At 40.5% G+C, this 24,976-nt stretch overlaps 1 protein-coding gene across 1 annotated transcript in view; it reads left to right on the top strand.

The window, feature by feature from the left end:
- Nucleotides 1–24,976, top strand: part of LOC126470829 (katanin p60 ATPase-containing subunit A-like 1) — a 71,449-nt gene that overhangs the window by 39,619 nt on the left and 6,854 nt on the right. Inside the window, exon 5 of the mRNA XM_050098844.1 lies at nt 94–203. Coding sequence (XP_049954801.1) covers nt 94–203 — 110 coding nt within the window. The remainder of the gene's footprint in view (nt 1–93; nt 204–24,976) is intronic.

Raw genomic sequence — 24,976 nt, 5'->3', positions numbered from 1 at the left:
CTTAGGTGTGTGTGTGTGTGTGTGTGTGTGTGTGTGTGTGTGTAATTCCTCCATCATACAGAAATAACAAAAGTGCTCTCAAAAATTTTTCAGTTCAGATAACAAGGTGATAATGGTACTAGCAGCAACCAACCATCCATGGAACATTGATGAGGCATTTCGCCGAAGATTTGAGAAAAGGATATATGTTCCTCTTCCAAACAGTAAATCTGCATTCATAATTCATCATAATAATGGTATTCATACAGCTATGTATTTGATTCACAGTGGTGTACTTAAACCCAAATCATTGAGCTATGACACACAGAATTGTTACACATACTCTAGCATCACTTGATGGAAAGATATTAACTTTCTCCTTATTATATTCCTAAAATCAATACACATATACACTCAGATCTACATATAATGTACAACTGTGCATGTACATGCAATATCAGTAACTGAAAATCCAGGAATAGAGATAGTATGTATGTAGGATAGAACACTGCCCGCCAAATAGAAGCAATTCTGAACAGTAGGTAATTGCTTATAAAAGACAAAAATGCTTTATTTTTGGAGAATGTCCTTTATTAGGACTACCAATGCACGTGCTCAACTCAGCACAGGCTCTTGTATTGCAATGCTGTTTATCTAAATGAGGTCGGCAATGATGTCAAATGGGATAAGTGGTGGGCGAACAGAGATATATGTAGAGTGAGGAGATGGATGAATGGTACAGTAGGTGGGGTGGGGGGGGGGGGGGTTATTAAGGATAGTGCTGGGATGGAACATGTAACTGTTTTGCAAGGTCAAGTTAGGGATAGGTGTGCCAGGATGAAAACAGAGAGGAAAATGGGAGAGTACTGGGGTAACAATACAAACTCGTAGATACATATAGGAGATATCGAAAGGTTCAAAGTTATGAGTAAGGATGGAGTAGTAGATAGAGGAAACAGGAAAAGTAAGAGCATGTTATGGGAACAATTGGTGAAATTAGTTGATAACATGAAGGGAGAAGAGAAGGAGGACAAGTGTGGCACAAGAGTTAGCAAATATTGAAATCTTAACTGGAATGAACGATATGTAGAAGGGAGATTTCCCACCCACAACATTCAGAAAAACTTAAGGCTGTTGGCAAGAATCCAAGTAGCATGGCATGTAAAACAAATGCTGAGTACAACCACTTGCATAGCATGCTAACTTTCAGTCACGGTTTGACAATTTCTGTTCATGTGAGTGGATAGTTTAGTGCTCATATCTACATAGAATGCTGCATAGTACTTTCAACATAGTTATATGCTGTGACTGCTTCCATGTGTGGCTCTAGTTGTGATGAGTGATGCCAGTGATAGAATTGGTCTAGGAATGGTTGGCAGATGTATAGGACAGGTCTTGCATCTGGGTCTTATACAGGAATGTCACCCAGAGGTCAAGGGATTGAAAACAAGATGGCCATAAGGACACACAAAGATACTGCATAATTTTGGTGGACAACTGAATAGGGGTAGAGGAGTTCTGTTTAAGTCAGGGTTGGAAGGGTTGATATACTCTGCTGATGCTTCAGTACGATTCTCAGTATCGTAGGAAAAGAATTGCTTGTCACTGAAAATTTGGTATCCACTGGTTGCCAGTCTGTATGGGGGAGGGAGGTGAGACGTTTTTTATATAAGACAGGTAGCAGCTGCAGAGTGGATGTACTTCTGGTGAGTGATGGGTTTAATTTAAATAGTCTGAAAGTGGCCATCAGTGAAGTGAAGGTGGCTCTAGGGGCCAAGGAGGACAATATAAAACAGGTGGTAGACCGGTGTTAAGATTTTGAATGAATGACAGTGGGATGTCTTCAGTGGGTCTCTAAATCATAAATATGTCATCAGTAAATCAGAACTAACTAAGGGTTTCAGGACTGTGAGTGATTAGAAAGGATTCCTCATGAAGGCTCTTGAACAAGTTGACACAGATCATGTAGATGTAATATGATTTTCCGAACATCCTTTGACCATTGATACAGGAATGCTGAATATGGGCAGAAATAACTGCAGGTCAAGCATGGAGAAAGGAGGAGATGCCAGTTACATTAAGAAGGCATGAAACTATAAAAACACTGATACCCATATACTTTACAGTGATCAGTGTTTTAAAACTTATGCTGCAAAAGTAGATTTTCTTGGAAAGTTAATAATAATAATAGCATACAGGACTCCATCTGTTAATTTTGAATTATTTATGAAATATTGATGCATTATTAAACTTCTTGACTTCCAAGCAAAATAAGGTAATATTATGTGGAAATATAATTTTTCAGAGAACACCTGTTCTAGAGCTTTACTTAAGTTCCTTGCCATTTTATGTGATCCAGCTCCTTTATGCAATTTGCAACAAGAATTATGGGAATGAGCACTACTGCTACTGACCACATTTTTATAGATGCATTGAGATTACAAAGTGCTATTGAAATTCCCATAGTTAATGGCCTCTCAGAATATTATAGTCAATTGCTGATGTTTAATATCAGAGTGCACCACAAAAATAAATATAATTGGAAAATACAAGGGTGATAAATGGACAAGAAATTGTCAGATACAAACTGGAAAGATATGTACAACATTCCTGGTGTTAATGAAAAACATAATGTATTCTGTAACATTGTAATAGGCTACTAATAGAAACTGCATTCCTAAGAAATTGAAAAAAGGAAGCAGATTAAATGCATCTGAACCTTGGGTTACATATGTAATCAGAATATCATGCAGAACTACGAGAAAACTCTACTAGTCATCAAGGGACATGGATGATGATAGGATTAAAGCCCATTTCAAACTGTGCTGTAAAAGTCCAAGTAAAGTCATCTGAGTGCCAAATGGTATGTATTATCAATAAAAAATAAGCTCCTTAAAGAACAAGATAAGAACTGTTTGGAACCCACCAAAAAAATGAGACAGGAGAAAAGAATCCAGAAAATGGAGAAATTTCTTTAAAAAAATGAGGAATTCTGCATAAATTTATTTGGCCAATAACAGATAGATTAGGTTTGAATATTTCCATAGAGTACTTTCCAAAACAAGTTACATAAAATTCAGCATCCTCCTACATTTCCAAAATAAGTTTCCAAATTTTATTAATTCTCTTACAAATAAATGGTCAAGTGGTTACGAAGAAATCAAAAGTAAAATAATGAAATGTTGTTCAGCTGAGCTTACAATTAGTAATATATTGGCTTACTTATGCAACTAATCTTTTCCTAGAGAGACAAGCGTTCCGTTTTCTGCAACTTCGCAAAAAAAGGGGGCAAGACACTATTCCAAATTACCAATCTGTCTTATTATGGCCAGTATTTTCAAAAAAAAAATTTAGAAAATCATATAAGTTGTAAACACTTTTGTTTGTTTATTTATTTGTCCATCTTCAAGCATCTGCATGCAAAGGATGCCTAGACATTTGTAAGTACAATCTATTTTATTTAGTTGAGTTGTATGTATTTCTATTTTTAATGTTTGACAAGAATTATCTTGGTGTACAGGTTGCCTTAGGCTATTCCTTCTATAATTTACTTCTATATGCAAGAGGTAACTGCATATGGAGAGAAATAAACTGTTAATATATTTAACTGTGTGGAATAAGGCCTATAAGGTATTTTAGTCATGGAAATTCCAGATGTGCACCTGTTGGTCTTGTTCAAACAGATGCTCCCCCCCTCCCCCTTTCTCTCCCTCTTAATTTTTCTCTCTTCTTTTTTTTCTTCCTCAGGGAGAATCACCCTAAAATCAATACCTTATTTTAAATGAAAGTGGAAGATATCATAATAGGAACTCAGTGATAGTTGTTTAAAAACATATGTGCATTGTTTCCCCAACAAATAAATAACAAGTGACATAATTATAGATATACCGTCCGTGTGACTATTTGAAGTAAATTTAGTCTCAAAATGTATGCCAAGGAGTTCAGCAGATGTGCACTCATTTCAGCATAGGATTAACTGAAAATAATGTTCAGTCTTTTCCTTGGTATACAATATACTAGAATCAGTAAAATAGAAGCTACTACCATTGGGAAATTTTGTGACTTAGCTAAGGGAACCATAGTATTCCCAAGGAAATGCTTAAATATTATGAAGTAGTAGACACAGCAGGTTCCTGGTTTTTATCTTATGTGAATGACAGAAAGCAATGTGTATTCCTGGTTTTTATCTTATGTGAATGACAGAAAGCAATGTGTATCTGTTGCCTGTCAGTCACTTAACAATAGGCACTCAGAATTAGAACCAATCAGACATGGTGTACTGTAAGGTTCAAGTTTGGGTCCTCTGTTGTTTCTGATCTACCAGTACATAAACAATCCTTCATTTGCAGTTTCAAAAAGTACAAATTTTATTATTTTCTGTAGATGATATAAGTGTAGAAATAAGAGGTAATATCAATTTCCTAAGTGAAAAGGCACTGTTGAAAGATTAGAAAACGTCAGCAGTTGTTTTAACACAAATGCAATGCAATGTAATGATATTTGTGCTATGTTGAGTACATTCAGTTCAGTACATCTCATATAACTCTACAAGCTACAGAAATAGTCTACTGAAACAATGAAGTACAAGAAATAGAAAGTGTTCACTGTTTTGGATCACAACTTTAATTGGAGGACTGTGGCCTGGAATTATTTTAGTGCATTAGTTTGGCTATGTTTCAATTCCTACTGCCATACGTAATTTAAAAATGAAGAAACTATTTTTTTCTGCACATTTTCATTCAATAATGAGCTATGGGATCATTTTATGGGGATGCTCTACTTATATGAGCAATATTATTTTCAGATGATGGTAGTGTGTTATAAGAATTATGTATGGTGTTATCAGTGCTCCTTCAATAAGGCTGCTTTTATTTTTATATACATCATTTCCTTCTCTGATTATGACACAGTTTACATCACTTTTTACTGCAGTTTCACGGTTTTTCAGCACTTCTTGTAATCGAGCTCCAGGCTTTCAAATTCTATTCACTTTATATTCTGACTTAATATCAGGTAAGACTGTGGCTAGTCCCCTACCATGACTCATTGATAGTACGTATGTTTCTTCTTTCTTATTCACTGTCTGGTTTTCTGCACTGCATTTAATTTCATCATTTGTTGCACTAATACAATTTTTACTTCTAATAGTACTGTACATGGTGGTAATGAGTTTCCATTGGCAGTTTTTTGGTCAATAGATTTTTCTGAGCAGTTTCCTCTGACACTGAATTTTTTTTCGACTTTTTTGTGCTGCCTGCACTTCGAACCCTGTACTCGATCATTAGTGGAACACGAAAAACGTTTGTTCTTAACACAGGATGAGAGAATTTCTTACGCCTAATATATATAGTACACATTCTTGTTTGCAGCTTTGCATCTCCATGGGAATGTCCACAACTGCATCAAATTTTTCAACATACTGTCTGGCTTTACTCAACCTGTTTTGCAGCCCTTCCCCCACAATTACTTCAAGTCTGGTGTATTACTTTACTGTATCTTATATAGACCTATTCAGTTGTCTGTACAACCTTTAGGGCCTACTGCTTGTTAAATCTGGACCAGTAAAAATACAATAAAATACAGCACAATGAAACTGGTGGTATGCTAAGTGAACAGATGTGCTAAATAAAACATACTGGTAGTTCATAATGTGTTGTAAGAAAGACATGAACGCTTTGTCCCTTAGAAAGCAGTTTCTATTAGAAGTATATATAATTCCTAGCAGTTGTGTTCATAATGACAACAGATGGGACCCTGTCCCATTGTTTGTTTTTCTGTCTAAAAAATTTTTTTTGGCCAAATTACATACAATGTGCCACCTATAACCCACTTTGTAACCTTTCCCAGAAAGTTTGGATACTCACTACTACCTCCCAATATGTTTTCTACATGATAGTCATAGTGGACAAATTGGTGCACAGTGAAACTAAGAAATACACTATAATTACAACACAAGAACATAAGCTGACCAGCTTGTGCACTGCTGAAACTAAGTGTTGTCCAGTGCCTACAACAATATCATGTGACCATTCATGAAATTTTATGTCATAACAATGTGTTATTCATAAATGATTGTTGTCAAGATAGGACTATTACACTGAGGTGACAAAAGTCAGTGGATAGCAGTACACATGTCCAGAGGGTAGTAGTATTGCATACACAAAGTACGATCTGTTGTAGAATTTTAGAACATGTTTTTTGCTCGAGTATCATGTTGTTTTTGGAAACCCAGAATCTACTATGTAGGAATCAACATGGATTCCGGAAACAGCGATCGTGTGAGACCCAACTCACTTTATTTGTTCATGAGACCCAGAAAATATTAGATACAGGCTCCCAGGTATATGCTATTTTTCTTGACTTCCGGAAGGCGTTCGATACAGTTCCGCACTGTCGCCTGATAAACAAAGTAAGAGCCTACGGAATATCAGACCAGCTGTGTTGCTGGATTGAAGAGTTTTTAGCAAACAGAACACAGCATGTTGTTATCAATGGAGAGACGTCTACAGACGTTAAAGTAACCTCTGGCGTGCCACAGGGGAGTGTTATGGGACCATTGCTTTTCACAATATATATAAATGACCTAGTAGATAGTGTCGGAAGTTCCATGCGGCTTTTCGCGGATGATGCTGTAGTATACAGAGAAACTGCAGCATTAGAAAATTGTAGCGAAATGCAGGAAGATCTGCAGCGGATAGGCACTTGGTGCAGGGAGTGGCAACTGACCCTTAACATAGACAAATGTAATGTATTGCGAATACATAGAAAGAAGGATCCTTTATTGTATGATTATATGATAGCGGAACAAACACTGGTAGCAGTTACTTCTGTAAAATATCTGGGACTATGCGTGCAGAACGATTTGAAGTGGAATGATCATATAAAATTAATTGTTGGTAAGGCGGGTACCGGGTTGAGATTCATTGGGAGAGTGCTTAGAAAATGTAGTCCATCAACAAAGGAGGTGGCTTACAAAACACTCGTTCGACCTATACTTGAGTATTGCTCATCAGTGTGGGATCCGTACCAGATCGGTCTGACGGAGGAGATAGAGAAGATCCAAAGAAGAGTGGCGCGTTTCGTCACAGGGTTATTTGGTAACCGTGATAGCGTTACGGAGATGTTTATTAAACTCAAGTGGCAGACTCTGCAAGAGAGGCGCTCTGCATCGCGGTGTAGCTTGCTGTCCAGGTTTCGAGAGGGTGCGTTTCTGGATGAGGTATCGAATATATTGCTTCCCCCTACTTATACCTCCCGAGATGACGAATGTAAAATTAGAGAGATTAGAGCGCGCACAGAGGCTTTCAGACAGTCGTTCTTCCCCCGAACCATACGCGACTGGAACAGGAAAGGGAGGTAATGACAGTGGCACGTAAAGTGCCCTCCGCCACACACCGTTGGGTGGCTTGCGGAGTATAAATGTAGATGTAGATGTAGAAGGGCAGTGCACTGGCTAAGCTGTCATTTGTACTACGCTAATTGATGTGAAAATGTTTCTGATGTGATTATGATCACACAACAGAAATTAACAGGCTTTTAACGTGGAATGGTGGTTGGAGCTAGAAGCGTTGGACATTCCATTTTGTAAATCGTTATATAATCCAACATTCCGAGATCCACAGTGTCACGAGTGTGCTGACAATACCAAATTTCAGGCAACCCCTCTCACCATGGACAACGCAGTGGCCGATGGCATCCACTTAATGACTGAGGGCAGTGACGTTTGCGTAGGGTTGTCAGTGCTAACAGATGAGCAACACTATGTGAAATAAGAACAGTAATCAATGTATGATGTATAAAGAACATATTCATTGGGACAGTGTGGTGAAATATGGCATTAGTGGGCTATGGCAGCCAATTAGACCCTAGAAGTCTGGAAGACCATGGCCTGGTCCGATGATTCCCGATATCAGCCGGCAAGAGCTGACAGTAGCGTTTGAATGTGGTGCAGACCCCATGAAGCCATGGTTCCAAGTTGTCAAGTGCTGTGCAAGTTGGTGGTGGTTCCATAATGGTGTGGGCTGTGCTTGCATGGAACAGACTGGGTTCTCTGGTCCAACTAAACCAATCATTGACTGATAATGGCTAAGTGTAGCTAGTTCGAGACCATTTGCAGCCATTCATGGACTTTATATTCCCAAACAATGATGGAATTTTTGTGGGTGACAATGCACCATGTTATTGGGCCACATTTTTCTGCGATTGGTTTGAAGAACATTCTGGACAATTCAGGTGAATGATTTGACCACTCAGATGACATGAATCCCATTGAATTTTTATAGGATACAGTCAAGAGATCAGTTCGTGCACAAAATCCTGCATTGGCAACACTTTCGCAAATATGGACAGCTGTAGTGGCAGCATGGCTCAGTATTTCTGCAGGGGACTTCCAATGACTTGTTGAGGCTATCCCATGTCAAGTTGCTGCACTACACCAGGCCAAAGGAAGTCTGGTATAATATTAGGTAGTATCTCATGACTTTTGTCACCTCAGTATATGTTGTTGAAGAGCAACATGGCTGCTGTATCTCATGGTGTTTTTATGCAATATATTTCCAAGATTCTCTCTGGGCAGTCAATTAAAAAATTAAGTGCTAAAACATGTGCAATAGAGGTATTACAAGAAACATTATCAGACTTAAATTTAATACATGTTGCCTCTCGTATGGTGTAATGCCATTCTGTGCAAAACTTAAACTACATAGTGTTTCAACTGTTGCTCCCGAGATCAAACATTGTTTTTAAATAGCTTTGTCCTTTGAGGACGGCCCAGTGGCCGAAATGCGTAAGAAGTGATTGAAACATTATTTGTAGTCAAAACAGAAGAATTGTATTATACAAGCTCTGTCACGGCAACATCTTACATGAGTCAGTGTTATGAGAGTTTTATCCCCTGGTAAAGAAAATTTTCTACCGTTATTACTCAGACCCTGTCCCGCCAAATTTGTAAATTTAGTGAGAGAAGAAAGACTCAGAACACACCTGCCTGCTTCCTTAATCCCAATTTTCTCATTGTTACGACATTCACATGAAATATGAGCACCAACTAAGAGAGACTGGGAAGCAGATGGAGATGATCCAGGTCATTTGCCTTTTACGTTATTCACAGTTTGGATAGGATAGTGAGACACGAAAGACAGGTGTGGCTAGACGTGTGGTGGTTTGACAGGTGACCCAGCTCGATGCATCAGGAGTGCCAACACAGATGCGCGTAGTCCGTAAGGAGTTAGCATGTGGAGCTGTCTGTCTGAGCAGCAGACCATACATCAACCCCTGCTACTGGAACAGTATAAGGGCACCAAGTAACCTGAGGGGTTATTGTCGACATCTACACTATATTCTGCAAGCACCCTCATCATGTTTGGTGGAGGGTACTTCGTGTACCAGTGACACTTCCCTCTTTTTCTCTTGCAGTTACAAATGGTTCGTAGGAAGAACATTTGCTGGTTAGCCTCCATGTTGGCTCAAATCTTTCTGATTTTATCTTCATGGTCTTTTCATGAGCTAAACGTAGGAGGAAGCACTATATTGGTTGACTCTTCAAGGAACATGCACTTTTGGAATTTTAACAGTAAACTACACTGTGATCCAAAATTACTCTCTCGCAGTTCCTGTGACTGTTGGCTGAGCATCTCTGACACTTTCAAGCTTACTAAATGAACGTGTAACTAAATTATCTGCTTTTCTTTGGATCTTTTCTGTTTCCTCTATTAGTCCTGTTTGTCACACATCTTAGACTAATGACAATGCGTGTTCTTTGCAGTGGTTTGCAAAGTACAGATATAGATGTTTAGATTAATTCAAGTGTTGGTCAAACGAGTGTTTTGTAAGTCATCTTCTTTATCGATGGACTACATTTCCTAAGAATTCCTCTAATGGGTCTGTCTGGCATCTGCCGTACCCAAGAGTAGCTGTATGCAGCAGTTCTACTTCAGATTGCTCCCTACGCATATCGCTTTCCAGTGATTGTTCTGCATTTGTGTAATCATACAATAATGGGTCTTTCTATGTATTCGCAATATGTTACATTTGTTTATGTACAAGGCCTAGTGCCGATCCTCTGCAGTTCCTCCTGCAATTTTGCTACAGTTTTCTAGCTTTATGACTTCTCTGTCTATAACAACATCATCCACGATCAACCTAACAGAACTCCCGACGTTATCTTCTAGGTCGTTTATATATACTGTGAGAAGTAATGGTCCTAAAACACTTCCTTGCGTTGCGTCCAAAGTTACTTTTATGTCTGTAGATTTCTCGTCAGTGAGAATGACATGATGTGTTCTGTTTCCTAGAAACTTGTCACTACAGTCACGCAATTGCTGTGATATTCCGTATGATCATATTTTGTTCACTAAGTGGCATTACGGAATTCTGTCAAACGCCTTCAGGAAGTCAAGGAACACGGCATCACTTGTGCGCCTCCATCTACTACTTTCTGGGTCTCGTGGACGAACAGAGCGAGCTGGGTTTCACATTATAGCTGTTTCATTCCTACAGACAGGAGATTGTCGGTCTCCAGAGATGTCATAATACGCGAGTATAAATTCTACAACAGACCGGCGTCAGAGATATAGGCCTATAGTTCTGTTATTTGTTCGACGACCTTTCTTGAAAACGGGAGTGACTTGTGTTTTTTTTTTTTTTTCAATCATTAGGAACGCTTTGTTTCTCCAAAGACCTACGGTAGACTGCTAGAAGAGGGCAAGTTCGTTTGCATACTCTATGTAGAATCGAATTGGTATTCCTTTAGATCCATTGGTCTTTCTTCTGTTTAGTAATTCCAGTAGACTTTCTATCGCATGGTCACTTATTTCGACATCTGTCATTTTGTGCCATGATTTAAAGAAGGAACTACAGTGCTCTTTCCCTCTGTGAAACAATTTTAGAAAAAGTCATTTCCGCCTTTTCTGTGTCATCCTCCGTTTCATTCTCATTACGCTCACAGTGTATCTGAACAAAACTTCTTAGGATTTTCTGTCAAATCGGTCAACAGAATTTTACTTTCAGATTCATTGAACTCTTCATTCATGGCCCTCCTGTGCTGATTTTGGGTTCGTCTAGTTTTTGTTTGTGTGTGAGGCTTTTGCTGGTTTTAAATTTGCAGTCAAACTCTCTTTGCTTTCGTAACAGCTTTCTAACGTGGTTGTCGAACTTTGGCTGGACTTTTCCATCCCTCACAACTTTGCTCGGCATGTACAAGTCTAAAGCCTAGGCCTATTGTACAACAGTGGCGGCTCGTGACTGGGAAGTTAGGTGAAGAGCTATCAGGAAAGAAAACTATACCTAGATTCATACAAGCTTATCTAAATAATTGAATTTATTTCTTTGTTGTACTCCAAATCAATTCTTGGATCCTTTAAGGGTGGCTGGCCGGAGTGACCGTGCGGTTCTAGGCGCTACAGTCTGGAGCCGAGCTGCCGCTACGGTCGCAGGTTCGAATCCTGCCTCGGGCATGGATGTGTGTGATGTCCTTAGGTTAGTTAGGTTTAATTAGTTCTAAGTTCTAGGCGACTGATGACCTCAGAAGTTAAGTCGCATGGTGCTCAGAGCCATTTGAACCATTTTGAACTTAAAGGGTGCAAACTTGTCGGTGATGTCTTCATAGAATGCTGTGTTTATATTAACTGCAGTAGAAGTTCCTTCTGAATTGAAATATTCGCTAAAGAAGAAAGTCTTTCTTCTGAAACTGCATTCTTCGTGTACGTTTTTATACGCTTCAGACAAGGAAAGCGTGTTTCCATAGATGCCGTAGTAGAAGAGATGGACAGAATGAAGGAGAACGCTTTATAAGTAGCCGGGAAAATATCCTTAGCCTCGTTAAGCATTTATAATATCCTTCCTGTGGGAATCTTTCTCATTGCCATACAAAATAATAAAATACATACTGCATCATCAGTGGAGTTCAGATTTAATACATATACTGCCAAATGCATTATGCGTGCTCCACACACACAACAAACTCTGCTTTACAGCCTTGAATAGGAAGCAGCCGGGAATAAAATTCCCATCTACATCACTGCATGCCGCCTCCACAGAAAACCTCAAGAAGGTGACATCTTAGTTGCTATAGTAACCATACGATCACGCTCGACCTGATATGTGGCTCCGTTCACGAGGTTGAGCTCCAGGAAACGAAGGCCACTGCAGTTCGCCTGGTCCGAATCGTGTGCTTGCTGCTAGAAGAGAATTCCACACAGTATAAAACATGGAAATGCATTTGGAGTAATAACCAGCATACGTGGTAAAATAAATAAACTTTTTTAAAGTGTGGCAACGGTTGCGGATGCAGGGGGGGGGGGGGGGTTAAGGGGCTCAAGGTTCCCCACTCCACCCCCCCCCCCCCCACACAAAAAAAAGCATCTGGGTCTACCCAGATACAATACTTCGTATTGTCCTTCTTTCTTAGTACAATTTTCATTACTTATCCTAACGTAATCGATTTAAAGTAGGTATAATATGTTATCAACTTTTAAATTACTTAAGAAGCTGTTTACATAACGAGTCTTTAATTCGCACGCTACTCATTGGCGATGCACCAACAGCGACGCCCAACTGCTACCGCCGCAGAGCCGCCCACGACGGGGTCCCGCGTGGTATATGAGAGAGTAGTGTGCAGTAAACAATGAGTGGTTTTCTTACTTTTTTTTTTTTTAACAGCAGAAGAAGAGGCCGAATCGCGCGAAAATGAACCAATATTACCCGAAAACAATGCCAGCTACTTCTTATTGTCAACACAAACGTTCATCAGGTGCATCCTTCTGATTATTTTGTATGTTTTAAATGAAATTCATATAAACGCGATTAGTCGGGTTTGTGACTTTTTGTTCGGTTGATTTCGTTGATCTTTCGATAGGTGTGGTGTGGCTGCCTGTGGACACGAGTCTGAGCACTCGTTCCTCCCTGCTGGCCCTACAAGGGACAGCGTGAAGTGAAACTTAATGTAAATAATGTAATACAACATAAATCATCGGGTTTCTTCGGTTTGTAATTCTTTTTAAACTAGCTTTCTTCGCACGCCTGCAACTGCTCTGAATTTCATAGTTTTATATTCTATTATTTACCTAAAATCGGTAAATAATCTTTTACAGGTTAAAGTACTCATCCATAAGAACAACTTTTACTATCGGACCTACTTCGAAATCGCGCAAAGCACCAGCTATTTCATACATTTCGGTCAAGTAGGTTATCAGATGTGTAACTTTTGTGCAGCTGATTTTTTTCGGGATTTCGAAGCTGCTGAGTATTATTCTAACCCATTAAAAGGAATTTTGACTATTTTTAAATAACCCTGTAGAGTAGCTCCGCAGAGTTAGTTTAGTTGGTAAGTTGTTGATTTCATCGTGCGCGCAGGCTGCTGGTGGCCGAGTGTTTCTAGGCGCCTCATTCTGGAACCGCGCGACCGCTACGGTCACAGGTTCGAATCCTGCCTCGGGCATGGATGTGTGTGATGTCCTTAGGTTAGTTTGGTTTAAGTAGTTCTAAGTTCTAGGACACTGATGACCTCAGAAGTTAAGTCCCATAATGCTCAGAGCCATTTGAACCATGTGAATCATCGTGCACGATTCTCTACTTCGTGTACAAGCATCAGTTTGTTGGCCGCTGTTAACAGAGCCCGACCCAGTGCTATAGGGAGTGGCTAGTACATACATTACCTGACCTGAAAATCGTTTCGATATTTCTTATGTAACAGGAAAAGCATTTAGCGATGAGGAAAAGTATTAACATCTGACAGTCTTCAGAACCACCTCGAATTATGAATATCCAGAGTAGACAAGAAAGAAAGTTTCAATTGGATTGGCTAAAGAAATACTGTCTGTAGCCAAAAACAGAATGGTGCATAATGTTTGTCTTGCGTACTATTTTCTGGTCCAGGTGGTAGGGGAAAGCATTCTGTAGCGCTAGGATCTTTAGCCACTCGTCCACTTTGCAAATACACTCTAATATAAAATGAAAAAGAATCCTGAATATGACAGAAATCGGTAGATGTTCTGTGCATCTACAGACAAACAAACCATTACAGTTTCAGAACATTTGGACGATTTATTCAAGAGAAAGCGCTTCACAGATTTAGCAAGTCAACAACGCATTGGTCCACCTTTGGCCCTTTAAGCAAGCAGTTACACAGCTTAGCACTGATTGATAAGAGTTGATATATGTCCTCCTCAGCGATATCATGCCAAATTCTGTCTAACTGGCGCGATAGATCGTCAAAATCCCGAGGTGCTTGGAGGGCCCTGCCCGTAATGCTCCAAACATTCTCAAGTGGGGAAAGATCCGGCGACCTTGCTGGTCAAGGTAGGGTTTAGCAAGCACGAAGATAAGCAGCAGAAACTCTCGCTATATGCGGAAGGGAATTGTCTTGGTGAAATGTAAGCCCAGCATGGCTTCCCGTGAAGGATAACAAAACGAGGCCTAGAATATCGTCGGCCTACAGCTTTGCTGTAAGGGTGCCGCGATGACTGCCAAAGGGGTCCTGCTATGAAATGAAATGGCACACAAGACCATCACCCCTAACTGTCGGGCTGTATGGCGGGTGAGAGTCAGGTTGGTATCCCACTCTGTCCGCGGCGTTTCCAGACACGTCTTCGCTGATCATCAAGGCTTAGTTTGAAGCGCGACTCATCACTGAAGACAATTCTACTCCAGGCAGAAAGTGGCTGACACCACTGCAGACAGGCTTGTTGGTGTACAGAGGTTAATGGTAGTCGGTGCAAGGAGCTCCGTGAGCTCAGCCCCCTTTCTGTGAGCCGCCTATTGATGGTCCTTGTGGTCAATGAAGCACCAGTTGCACGTTGCTTCTATGATAATGATGAATCCGTGGTTCTGATGATTGCTCGGTCCTCATGTTCTGTCGTCTGTTCCTTCTTGACATCGTGTTCTGCCATGGTTAATCCATTCCTGCCAACATCATCGAATAGTAGCATCGCTCCTATCCGAACGTCGAGCAATTCATCGATTACTCCAACCAGCTTCTTTAAGAACAACTACACGTCCTTTCTCAAATGCTGATATCTACGTATACTGTTCGCGCGCCCATTTACGAGGTACAGTTGCTGTCTAATTGAATCCACAGAATGAAACTCGCAAAGATTTTATGTCCTGGTATTGACGTGTCCCATGTTTATTCTCCTTGCCAGCTGCGCAGTAAAACCGTGCTGCAGTGTCACACATTCATCCACCGGCAGTCAAAGTTTACAGTTTTGCATTTTCCTTCGATACATTGATGAATACCAATTTGTGAGCAATTTACATAACTCCTACTTGGTGCGTCGTTTCTTTGTCTGGTACACATTTCAAAAGTTCATATGAAAACCCTGAAAAGGCTGCCAATATTTTAATCGAAACGGAGAGAAACTGAAAATGATTAAATCAAAGAGAGTGTGGCTGATTCCTATAGTAAATACTATTATACTATGTTATCGACAAAATATACCGTTAAGAGGCCGCCGAGATGAAGTGATGAAATCGGCCAAGGAAAATTTCAAGCCGTTTTAAAATTTCGCGTTGACTCAGTTGATTCATCTCTCAACAAAAAAAATAGAGACAGCGCTGCAAAATGCTACATATCTGAGCAAAAAAGCTCATAATTAGATGATTGATTGTTACCATTCTGTCATAATAAGAAAGGTACTCAACAAAGTCGACGAAGCCGGCCGTAGTGGCCGTGCGGTTAAAGGCGCTGCAGTCTGGAACCGCAAGACCGCTACGGTCGCAGGTTCGAATCCTGCCTCAGGCATGGATGTTTGTGGTGTCCTTAGGTTACTTAGGTTTAACCAGTTCTAAGTTCTAGGGGACTAATGACCTCAGCAGTTGAGTCCCATAGTGCTCAGAGCCATTTGAACCAAAGTCGACGAAGCGAAATATTATGCTACCCTTGGCGACGAAATAGGATACCAGTGGTGCAGGACAATTTAGTGTATGTATCAGGTATTTCGATGTACTAACAGCACAGTGCATGGAGATTTCATAAGCTTCCTGTCTGCAATTGACTTGACTGGTGCTGCATTAAGCGATCAAATCGTTCAAGTTCACAATTTGAGATGTGAAGGTTATGACGGAGATGCCAACATGTCTTGAAAGTTAAGTGGTGTACAATTTCGATTCAAGTAACTCCTGCTTCTAGCGACTTTTATGCATTCTGCATAACATAAACTAAACCTAGCTACCGTGGAGGCCTGCAGCTTGCCTAGTGTTCGCAGTATGATGAAAGATGTAAGTAGTATTACCAGTTTTGTAAGTGAGTGAGTCAGCAAAAGGGTTGGAACTTATCAAGCGAACTTTCCTTGAAATCATCCGAAGGCAAAAATAGTTTCAAAATCTTAATGATACACGCTGGCTTCAAAGTCTGATGCACTCCAATTCAAAGAGCTCTTTCACTATAGTGTACAGCTTTCTTTTTTTTTTTTTTTTTAAGTAATTGACGGACCTTCTCCGCAATCGGAAAGTGCAAGTCTTCTGGTTTCTATTCGACGATGGCTTACCTTTGACGGTAACAACCCCTGAATTTGAGATTACTGTTTCGCTTTCACGCCAACTTTAGGCTGTTACATTAGACCTTAACTTTTGCTATGAGATGGTAGACGGTGTAATAAGAACTCTGGAGAGGTACAGAGAAACTTAATATCAAGAAATTTACCAAGAGGCATGTCGCACTTGTAGAAACTTTGGACATTCAATTGCAGGCTCCCAGAAAAGCCAGACATTCAATTCAGCGCTGAAAAATAGAAGCTCCAGATGCTAAGTAATACTAAGGTAAAAAAAGAACCTTTAATATACAGGGTGGTCCATTTATCGTGATCGGGCCAAATATCTCACGAAATAAGCGTCAAACGAAAAAACTACAAAGAACGAAACTTGTCTAGCTTGAAGGCGGAAACCAGATGGCGCTATGGTTGGCCCGCTAGATGGCGCTGCCATAGGTCAAACGGATATCAACGGCGTTTTTTTTTTAAAAATAGGAACCCCCATTTTTATTACGTATTCGTGTAGTGCATAAAGAAATATGAATATTTTAGTTGGACCACTTTTTTCGCTGTGTGATAGATGGCGCTGTAATAGTCACAAACGTATAAGAACGTGGTATCACGTAACATTCCGCCAGTGCGGACGGTATTTGCTTCGTGATACATTACACGTGTTAATGATTGTACCTTAGCATATGGCAAAATCTAAAAAAAATCATCTGACATGACAATACAGAGAGGATGATTTCATCACACTGTGTTCCTGATTATACTTCTTGTGTATATTTCACTCTTTGAATTGCATTGTGAATATGTGCTCATATTCTTCTTTATTTTTGCATGCATCCATAATATTATGTGGAGTATTTGATTTCATGTTTATTTTTGTTTCATGTAGGACTAAAATAGAAACTGTTTCATTGGATAGTGTAGTATGTACTCATGTAAATTTGTTCCTGCATACTAATCTGTGTGTGCACTGCTCAGTTTAAAGGTATTACAAGTTTGTTGCTAGTATTCTGCTTTACTTTAGATTGCATCCATTTTTATACTTTCTCACATTTAATGGAATACTCCATGTTACCAGCTTTTGACATAATTGGTAGTCAGCTTTATTACATCTGGTCATGAAGTAAGTATGTATTTCTGCTTTGTATAGTGTTGCTTCTTGCCATTAAGTATCCTTTGTGGACGTAGTAACGGACACCCGTAACAGGGACTACTGACAATACAATGCACTACAATCATCCTTCCACACCAGTGAAAATTTGATAGGAAATAACACACACACACACACACACACACACACACACACACACACACAAACACACACACACACACACACAAGCTTTCATAATTGGATCTACTAGCGAATCCTCTATAACTAGAGTTTGCTAGATGCAGTAGTATTCAGTTCAGTGAAAGTGTTTTCAAACTATAGCACACAATCCGATGTACAAATATGTACTTCGACGTAGAATAATTTTTCTAGTTATAATATATGGCACAATAACTAAGAACTCTGTCACTAATATTACAAAACATACTAACCAGTAAAGTACTTGGGCTCGAACAAACAGATCTGTATGAACGTTTGGTTACAGGACCATTATGTTCCTCTGAATGTGCTGGTGGGTGTCGTTTTTCTGCAAAACTCTGCAGTCATGCTCTAGATATCACTGTAGATGTAATTGTAGACGCCATACGCAATGCAGCAATCTTAACTATAAATGTAAATGCGGAATGTCATTAAAATGCTCCGAGCAATACGAATGACTGCAAAACGCACAGTGAAGAAATGCAAGTTGATCACATGGCGTATTTGCATATTCTATATCAGTGTTGAACGCCACGTCAATGACACTTTTGAAGTTGTTGGATGATTCACCAATATCGTAGCCAGCGTTCTGCCACGCGTAACGAAACATTGGTCTGTACACTCCCGCAGATAACTGATTGTAAATGACAGAATGCATATTCATGATAAAGAACCTGTCGTGCAATTTCGGCTGCATATTACTGGAGCGTAGTTTAATGAAGTGTTTTATTCTCTCGGCATATATTTTATATTGCCTGAAGAAATACACATCCAGAGGTTGTGCATATTTTGTAGTTTTAGGCGGAATGATTTTTAAATCTACATGTTTTCCACCAGGTGCTTCCAGTAGTACTCGTTCATCCTTATGTCCAGACCAGGAGTCACAAAGTACTAATGACTTTCTCGACAAATGTGGATTCAAAACTGACAGAAAAAACGTCTTCAGAAGTTGTTTCGTCATCTTCCCATTCACACTTGCATCGACGACGACATTTGGAGGGCACCGCGTTTCTATTTCCCTTGACACGCGGGGTCCAAACTTTCCACTGGATTCGTGGAATCGTCCATTGATATAGCAACATCGCTCGTGTAACTACACTGCTGGCCACCGTAAATGCAACACCCTGAAGGAAGCATCCGAATCAAGTGAAATTTACACCGTGGAATTGCAGTGATGAGATATGCAACTGATTAGAATTTCAGCGCAGACGCACATCATGCGCGCCTGTGGCGCCACCTCATAGCGCCATTTAAGGCTTGGCAATTTCGACGAGTGTACGTTCGGCACGTGTGTTTACCTTGTGGTTGTTTCACAAGACGATCAGTTATGCCTCGTAGACAACAGCGAACATCGTTTGATCAAATATCCGAGTTCGACAGATGAAGGATAGTGGCTTACCGAGATTGTGGATTATCATACAGAGAAATCGCTAGTCATGTTGGACGAAACCAAACAACTGTAATGCGGATATGTGACCGTTGGGTGCAGGAGGGTACGACGGACCGACGTGGTCGATCGCATTCACCTCGGTGCACCACTGCACGTGCTGATAGGCAAAGTGTGCGCATGGCAGTGACGGATCGCTCAGTGACATCCCGAACCATAGTACAGCACATTGCGTCTGTAACGCATCATCCAGTGTCTGCGTGTACCATTCGACGCCGTTTACAGCAGAGTGGTCTGTCCGCAAGACGTCCATTGCTTCGTCTACCATTGACGCAGAACCACAGACGTCTCCGTCGCCAATGGTGTGATGACAGACGGATGTGGACGGCAGAATGGAATGACGTTGTCTTTACTGACGAGGCACGCTTCTGTCTGCAGCACCACGATGGTCGAATTCCAGTGTGGAGACACCGTGGAGAGAGGATGCTGGACAGCTGCATTATGCACCGCCACACTGGTCTTGCACCGGGTATTATGGTATGGGGCGGTATTGGATATTACTCTCGCACGCCTCTAGTACGCATTGCCGGTACTTTAAATAGTCGGCGCTACATATCCGAGGTGCTGGAGCCAGTTGTCCTTCCTTACCTTCAGGGCTCGGCCACAGCCGTATTTCAACAGGATAATGCGCGACCACACGTGGCACGCATTGTCCAAAGGTTCTTCGTCAATAACCAGATTGAAGTGCTTCCCTGGCCGGCTCGCTCTCCGGATCTTTCGCCGATAGAAAACATGTGGTCCATGGTTGCTCAACGAGTGACCCAGATTACATCCCTAGCTGCCACACCAGATGATCTTTGGCAACGTGTGGAAGTTGCTTGGGCTGCTGTACCCCAGGAACACATCCAACGTCTCTTTGACTCAATGCCGAGACGTGTGGCAGCGGTGATCTCCAACAATGGCGACTACTCTGGCTACTGATTCTGGCAGGAACCACATGTCACAGACGTCTGTAAACGTAATCATTTGATACTTGGTCAACATGTTATCTACAAAATAAATTTTGTTGTGCTACCTCTTGTCTTTCTTGGTGTTGCATTTACGGTGGCCAGCAGTGTATGTGTTGCACAGTTAACTGATTGCAACACCGCGACAGTGTTTCTCTCCCCTTTCGTGGATAGTGTTCTGTCACAAGAAAGTTCATAGTTGAACTGACTGATCACAGTTCCATACAGAACTAATATCGATGTTTTCTCTCGTGACATGCTCATTGACGTCAGCAACAAACGTTTGAGCTCTTTCAATCAGCTCTTCTTCGTCATCCTTATATTTTTGTGCTTGGAGCATAGTGATACGGCGTGATGTTATCCTATACTCCTTTTTCAAATTAGTAATAAATCCTAGTGAATCTGTAAAGTTTGTACACCCGAGATTTCTGGCTACGTCCAATGCCAAATGTTGTAAATGCCAATAATGAACGGTGGAACCGCATTCTCGCGCTTCATCGAATTTCGCCATTACACGCTCCTTGATGGTCTTGAACAGCAGTGTACGATTTCCTTTGAAAACTGTATTTCCTTCTCTTTTCTTTGCTACGTAATCCAGTATGTTTTTAATATTGCTTTTAGACTTCAGTTTAGGATATCTTTTCAGAAGCTTGTCGTATGTGTCGAAACCTCTTACGTAATAATCATCGTACATGTTCTCGAGTGTGTTGTCATCAAACGCCGTGATGATACTTGCAACTTTAACCTTCTTCTTAGGAGACGGTTGGTATTCACTGTCACTGCTTCCATCGCCTCTTCCCGCACTTGCCGTAGCACTACCGTTTGCAATGAGTTGTTCGTCATTATCATCCCTATCATCATCATTATGTGTTAGTGTAAAAACAGTATCTGTTTCTAACTTATGCTCATATTTCTGCGCTATAATAGACACCAGAAAACATGCGAATGATTCGTCTTCTACACCGATATCATCTTCGCGAAGAAGGGTTCTTCGTAACTTCTTCTCAACCAATCGCAATACATTAGCAGGATTGATTATCAATCGCCGACCCATCTGACGCTTCAATACACAAATAATGTCACAAAACGCAACTTCAGAGGCACGCTGCACCGTCCCTACTGGTCCCGACTGGCGTACCGACAGGTCAGAGTGCAATGCGGCATGGCATACGCAGTGCCTCTAACGGACGACTGCAGAGTTTTGCAGATGCGGGAGTATCACTAGTGCAATAAGAGACCTTTACATTATTTCTCACACTATTTTGGTGTATTTGTGTTTGTTCGAGCCCAAGTACTTTCTTGGTCAGTGGCAAGAAGCAACACAGTTCAATGCAGAAATACATACACATTGCGTGAAAAGACGTAATAAAGTTGAATAGCATTACTGTCAAAAGCTGCTAAATGGAGGTCCCCATAAACCCATTGGATTATACAGCTTATACAGCTGTCTCACAGCCAGCCACAGGTTTCAAGTCCGTCATTACATTGCTAGCTGTGAGACGGACCGAGCAGCTATAGCGCCTCCTTAGTGTTTCTTCTTCGCTGTTACTAGATGGCATGAACGTAATATACCATTGGAAAGTTGAGAAATCGGTCTGTTTGGTGGTGAGTACCACACACGATTTCTTTCGATATTTTACGAGTTTTAAGCAAACACTTTCAGGTTTTGTTTGGTTTATTCTCCCCAATCCCATCAAGAAAACACCCCCCAGAAGTTGTGCAGTGTGTAAAGCAAGGAAGAAGAAAAGTGATACACGATATGAATGTGAGAAACTCTAGTGGCGTTGAACATGCCTGCATTTTTCGGGTATATCACACCAACAAAAACTTCTAAAACAGTGTTATCTTCATTCCTCAACAATTCAATAAATAGTGAGGATAGATTTATAAAGAACTGTAATCAAAAATATATATAACTTTGAGGAAAGTTTGTAAGACAACATATGATGATTTTCGTAAATTTAAATAGTAAATGTATGGTCAACTGTGGGAAAAATATTAGTAAGTCACTGGGTGAAATGGGAGAAAGATGAAGAATGGATGTGAACTAAAATAAAGTAGGATATAAGAAATATACTTAAAATGCACTTAAACTGGGCAGTTCACATTCGTATTCGTAGGCAGGAACAAATGTCAACAGAACACTATGCAGCAAAACCAATTTCTGTTTTATATGAAACGAAAACAAATATGGAATTATTTACTCCAACAATCAATACAGATGCAAGCAAAAATCGAGCAGAATACAATCAGCTTATTCACAGTGCAGTTCAAAGAGTGCAATACACACAGGAAGTCATATATCAGGAACACAATGCGATGAAACCCACTTCTGTTTACTGCGAAACGAAATCAAATACGGAAGACATTAAATCACTCGATAAGAAAGCGAGATGATGTACTAATAATTTTGCAGTGCTCCAAATGTCATGGCAGAGAATCGAGGTCATGTTACCGGAAGTCCCCCTAATGTGAATTTCAACCCCCCCCCCCCCCCCTCCCACTACACACACATCGCTCTGCTGAGACTACCAGACACTGACTATGCGAGAACTGTCTCCAGTGTTCACGAGATCCAAATTGAATCACATAACTGTACTGCTTATGACGGGGCAAAACTGCACTAGAATGTTGGCTCCCACAAAGATAATGCACTAAGACTTATACAAAAAACCTTAAGATAGTAAACACTAGTCTAGAAAGTAAAATACAAAGGTACAATTCACTTTTTCGAAGAAATACGTGGGAACAAAAATTAAACTATGCACTGTGAATAAAACAAACTAATATCGCTCCAGGTGCGTCTGTGGAAGGGATGCCGCAAAAATGCGTGAAAGGACCAGAGCTGTCACGACGGTCCCACGTGGCACGCACACATGCGAGTCAGCAGAAGAAGCAACGGCAGTGCGAACTGAGCTGTCGTATAGTACAGACGCGAATTTCGAGATTCTGTAATTTCAGTCCGCGGATCAGGAGGGTCGAGCTTAACACGAGCTCCCCACAGACTCATACGGATCTTTGTTTTTCACTCTCCCTTTGCTTCATCATGTCTGCGAAACACACAGCACCCCCACGATCACGAGAAAAAGATTCGTTTTGTTCCGGACATGCTTCCACTGTTCTCCTGCCCTCACACAACCAGACGACACGCTCGTCACCGAGGAGGGTACACCGTCTGGGGTCGGTGTTCGAGCGGAACTGTTATGCAAAGACAACTATCGCGATCGACGGTTAATGGACATTGCGAATCAATTTCATTTTTGTCACTTGTTCATTTACTCATTTGACAAAATAATTTTCGGAAAGTGTACTTATCAATTTCCTGTTACCACACCGTCGAACAAAGTGCGTGGGTGTCAGTAAAGTCGGATCACTCTACAACTGACATGTAAGCGGCGATACCCACACGTTCCCGCTTCACTGGTGACCCCAACACGATCGCTACGCTAAATACGCGGTGATGAACTTTCATCAATGTGAGTGATGCAGAACCACAAGTGATCTAACGCTTTCGTCCTCGCGTATGAAGAGTGAGTTCACGAACAAAACTTCGTGAACTAGACGCTAAAGCAAGGTGACAGCTTTGGAAGAACTGCAAAAGACAATAGACAGTGTACAACAGACAATACTTGAGCTGCTAGTGCGCAATCAGAGACTGGAGAACAAGTTTACGGGAGTGGCAGAAAGCACAGGATGTGTGTTTTGGTTAGGCTGCCCTCCATTTGGCCCCGTGGCCCAATCATGTGGTTCAGCCAAGTGGAGGCAGTTTTCATGAGCAACATCACCTGTGACCTCGCCAAATTTGGACATGTCATGAGCCAGCTAGATCAAGACTATGCAGCCAAAGTGTGGGATATCACCACCACGCCGACATAGTCTTCATATAAGTGACTAACAGAGGAGTTAATAAGGTGAATTGCATCACTGCGGGAACAACAGGTGAATCAGTTGCTGCGACAACAGGAGAGATTAGATTAGATTAGATTAATACTAGTTCCATGGATCATGAATACGATATTTTGTAATGATGTGGAACGAGTCAAATTTTCCAATACATGACATAATTAAGTTAATTTAACAACATAATTAAGTTAATATAACAACTTTTTTATTTTTTGTTTTTTTTTAATTTTTTTAATAATTTTTTGGTTTGGTTTTTTTCTTTTTTTCTTAATTTATATCTAAAAATTCCTCTATGGAGTAGAAGGAGTTGTCATTCAGAAATTCTTTTAATTTCTTCTTAAATACTTGTTGGTTATCTGTCAGACTTTTGATACTATTTGGTAAGTGACCAAAGACTTTAGTGGCAGTATAATTCACCCCTTTCCGTGCCAAAATTAGATTTAATATTGAATAGTGAAGATTATCCTTTCTCCTAGTATTGTAGTTATGCACACTACTATTACTTTTCAATTGGGTTTGGTTGTTAATAACAAATTTCATAAGAGAGTATATATACTGAGAAGCTACTGTGAATATCTCTAGATCCTTAAATAAATGTCTGCAGGATGATCTTGGGTGGACTCCAGCTATTATTCTGACTACACGCTTTTGTGCAATAAATATTTTATTCCTCAGTGATGAATTACCTCAAAATATGATGCCATATGCAAGCAATGAGTGAAAATAGACGTAGTAAGCTAATTTACTAAGATGTTTATCACCAAAATTTGTAATGACCCTTATTGCATAAGTAGCTGAACTCAAAAGTTTCAGCAGATCATCAATGTGTTTCTTCCAATTTAATTTCACATCAATGGACACACCTAAAAATTTTCAATATTCTACCTTAGCTATATGCTTCTGATTAAGGTCTATATTT

This window comes from Schistocerca serialis, chromosome 3, assembly GCF_023864345.2.
Source record: "Schistocerca serialis cubense isolate TAMUIC-IGC-003099 chromosome 3, iqSchSeri2.2, whole genome shotgun sequence".
Classification (NCBI taxonomy): domain Eukaryota; kingdom Metazoa; phylum Arthropoda; class Insecta; order Orthoptera; family Acrididae; genus Schistocerca; species Schistocerca serialis.
The sequence above is the reverse complement of the archived record's forward strand: the minus strand, read 5'-3'. Positions and strand labels throughout refer to the sequence as shown.